Source organism: Mus pahari, chromosome 7 (genome assembly GCF_900095145.1).
Source record: "Mus pahari chromosome 7, PAHARI_EIJ_v1.1, whole genome shotgun sequence".
Classification (NCBI taxonomy): domain Eukaryota; kingdom Metazoa; phylum Chordata; class Mammalia; order Rodentia; family Muridae; genus Mus; species Mus pahari.
In genome coordinates, this window is record NC_034596.1 from 104,836,418 (window position 1) to 104,840,310 (window position 3,893).

A 3,893-nucleotide genomic window follows, 5' to 3' on the forward strand; every position below is an offset into this window, starting at 1 on the left:
CTCAGTGCATGGCTCTCAGGCATATACCACCATGCCTCAGTGCATGGCTCTCAGGCATATACCACTATGGCTCGTTAAAGACTCGGTGTATGCATACATGAGTTAGAGGACACTCGAGGGACTTCTTTCCTTCTACCATGCCCGTTCTGGTGATCGAGTTAGGTCATGAGGTTGGTGGCAGTGAGCCTGTTCATTATGTCAGTAATACAATTTATAAATCACATGCTCAGATCATATTAGAGTAAAGTGTTGGCACATTTTACAGTTTGGTGTACCTGTCATCTTGGAACACTGATCACACAGAGAAACTCAACCCTTTGAGTCCAAAACACCCACAAGAAAGTGATTAGGAACTGCCCTTGAAACCCAAGCCTTAGCCAGGCATGGTGGCACACGCCTTTAATCCCAGCACTTGGGAGGGAGAGGCAGGCGGATTTCTGAGTTCAAGGCCAGCCTGGTCTACAGAGTGAGTTCCAGGACAGCCAGGGCTACACAGAGAAACCCTGTCTCGAAAAACCTAAAAAAAAAAAAAAAAAAGCCCAAGCCTGCAGCACGGAGCCTGGTGACCTCCCAGAGTGGCTCTGTCCTAGATGCCCCCATCTGTAGGAAGTGACAGGAAGACACCTGGCGAACACCAGGGCAGCAAGTACTTGTGGGAAACTTGAGCCCTATTTGACGAGATGCTCAGTTGTATTCCCATGGCTCTTGCTGACTACCACTCAGGGCCTAGTTCCCTGCCTCCACCAGTCTGTGTCACAGGTCTGCATCTGACCCGATGTGTCCCAGTTTACCTTAGATGACTCTGTCTGTAACAATTCCCCGGCTCTGTTTCTAAGATTAGTCCCTAACCCCGAGGTCTAAGATGTCTTCCATATGGTTCTATAGCTGCCCTAACACCAGGAACACCCAGCATACAGCAGGTCCTGGAGCCATAGGAAGTGACAGCTCGCTTACCTAGTACTGTACGAGACGACAGATGCCACTCTGAGGTAGAGGGAGCGCTGCACCCTAGTGTCTATAGTCATGTCAGATACCAGTTAGGGAATGGTGAGGCTTGTTGGCCTTTCCATTCCCAATGCTATGGTGACGATTCACAGCCGTCGCTGTGCAGGGCAGGGGAGCAAGGTGCACAGGAGGCTGAGAAAGCCGAGAGGTTTGCTTTCCTCTCAGGTCCTCGCTGCAGCCTTTCCAGGGGCAGCTACCCCAATCCTGTCCCCAGGCTCAGCCCTGCTTGCCAGCCATGCAGGTCCTCTTTTGTTCTGTCAGGCCCACTCTGCTGGCTCTCATTGTTGGGCCCTTTCTGGGCTGGCCTGCCTGTGAGCCTGGTTAATGCTACTGGACTGAGACTCCTAAACCAACAGCAAAGGCAGGACAGCCCTTCTCTGCAGACACTCTCCTCCATGCCAGGGTACACCAGACCGTCACATGAATGCAGAAGAGAACCACCAGGCCCGGGCACTGCCCATTCTAAGCCTCATCTCCAGTCTGGACACCCATACCCACAATGTTCCACACCCATACTGCCCTCTGCTGTCCCACATTGTCCTGTGGTGTCACTGCCTGGTGGCTTGGGTCAGTAGAGTTCTTAAGGAAGAGGATCAGAGATTGAGACTCAACGAAGTGTTAAGTTTTGCTTTTTAAATAGTATAAATTTGAAAAGACAGAGAAAAAAGCATACTCAATTCCTTTGTTCCCCAGGGCTGAGCAGAGGCTAAGCTATTGCTAAGCCTGCTTACCCAGAGTGCATGGGGCCCCAGATTCCACACAGCAAAAGCAAAAGCAAACCCTAAGGAGCTTAGGGGGGATCTGTGCTCAAGTTCAGCTGTCTGATGGCTGCTTTTGCCCTGAGTCCACTCAGTGCTGTTTTTATAGTGTTCCCATCCCTTCCCTGTAGTAAAACAGGCTGGGGGTGGGAGGGAAGAACACACACTGTGTGCTAGTGTGTACCCATATGCATGTGCAGGAGCCCGAGGAGGAGGACACCTAGTGTGCCATTTACTGTTTTCTGAGTCTTTGATTCCCACAGGATAGACTCTCACTGAACATGGAGCTTTGCTGGGTTTTGGTTCAGCACGCTTTAGGGGCCAGAAAGCCCCAGAGACCCTCATGTCTTCTTCCCATTCTGTACTGTTCTCTTCTCCAGTGATGGGGTTACAGGGATGTTACACAGACTCCATGGAACCTGATTCAGGTCCTCTGATGCAGCAAGCATTTTACCTGCACACTGTCTCCCTAGCCCAGTGTCTTTTTCCAGGACACAAGGAGCCCCAACTTTCCTACTTGCTCCAAGCAACACTGGCAATCCAGTCACCTGGGTGGACATCTCTAAAGGAGCCTAGGCATTGGCAGCCAAGACAATGTGGCCGCCACTTGAAGCTGGCACTCAGAGATCAGCCCGCCCATCTGCAGCTCAGGAAAGCGGACACAAAGGTGCGGCTCAGAACAGTCTAAGTGGAGGATGTTTGGATGAGACACTGTAACAGTGCCTTCCTTCTTCAGTGGGATTCTGTCTCCAGCAGCATTCCTAGGAGGTACCGTAGCCACAGCACCTGCCTCACCTGCCTCTCCTGTCAGGAAAACCCTGAGTACAACATGCACAACTGCCTCTCAACCAAGCCGCCACTCCTCACAGACTTTGGTCTATCTTTTATCTGTATTTTTGAGGCTGGGATGCTCACTGTGTAGCCCAGGGCTCTTCCTCCTCTGCCTCCCAGTGCTAGAATTACAGGCATGAGCTACCATGCCCCATCTTATCTGTTCTTTCATATAAAGTCACCTCAGATCCTTACATTAAGAAAAATGAAACAAATCCTTGCATGAGGTGGTTTTACAAATATATTAAACTGAAACATTCAGTGCAGCTGCTTTGGAGCTGCAAACACACAAGGCTCCAGGTTATGGAGAGAGACAGGCTGCAAGGCAGCATGTCATGGGCCACCATGTAGTGTGAGGAGCACCAGTTCATGGGGCAGCCTCTGGCCCACCCACTCTCAGCCGCAGAGGCCTACGCCTGCCATGGTGCCAGCCCTTGCTCTCCAAGAGGACGCCTGTGTGGCGGGCTGTTCAGTACTCGCCCCCTTTCCTGTTGATCGTGGGCAGGTGATAGTGTTTCAGGTGAGCTTTGATGTCCTTCTGTGTGTCTGTCTGCTGAAGAAGAACCACAGACACTGAGTGAAGGCCAAGACCAGGCCTGCGAGCAGCCCCACAGAGAAGCTAGAGACGTACTACCTTCTTGTTCACAACGGCACACTTGAGGGGTCTCAGCACAGGGACTTTTCCATTTGCTCCAGTACCCAGCACTGAGTGCAGCGCAGGGCTGGAACATGATGACAGTTTGGTCATTCCCGACAGCCTCAGTTTGGGAAGCTCCATCAAGCTGGTTGGACCCTGTCGTCTGGCATGGCCTTCCTCTTGCCGCAGGGACTGTTTCTTGAAACAGAACACTGATCAGCTGCCCTTCAGGAATCAGGTCAAGCAAAGGAAGCTCTTTTGCCTGATCAAACTTGGGTGAGACCATGGTGCACAGACACCCCTGAATGTGGTGGCAGCCTCCCCACAACCCACAAACAAAAGCAGACCTCCCATGAAGCCTCTTGTATTGTACAGACCCTACCAAGTGCAGGCCTCAATGGAGCTTTACAGCCGAGCTCTGGCCAACTCACAGTGCGGTGATGGGGGTGCAGGCTTAAGGCATGCCCAGGGCTGTCAGCCATCGCAGCTCTAACTGGGCTTTCCAGCCCATTTACCCCAGCAGGCTTTTTGTTCAGCTTCAGGGTAAAAATGTTTTCTGCATTTGTTTGTGTTTGAGATATGTAGTCATGGCTGGCTTGAAACTTGCCATGTAGACCATGATCTCGCTACTTCTGCCTCCTGAGTGCTGGGATTAAAGGCAT

General features: G+C 51.6%; 1 protein-coding gene across 1 annotated transcript in view; it reads right to left on the reverse strand.

The window, feature by feature from the left end:
• Positions 1-950: 950 nt before the first annotated feature.
• Positions 951-3,893, reverse strand: part of Mok (MOK protein kinase) — a 33,956-nt gene continuing 31,013 nt past the window's right edge. Inside the window, exons 11-12 of the mRNA XM_021202433.2 lie at positions 3,229-3,429; positions 951-3,144 (exon numbers count right to left, since the gene is read on the reverse strand). Of these exons, the coding sequence (XP_021058092.1) occupies positions 3,064-3,144; positions 3,229-3,429 (282 nt within the window). The 3' untranslated portion in view covers positions 951-3,063. The remainder of the gene's footprint in view (positions 3,145-3,228; positions 3,430-3,893) is intronic.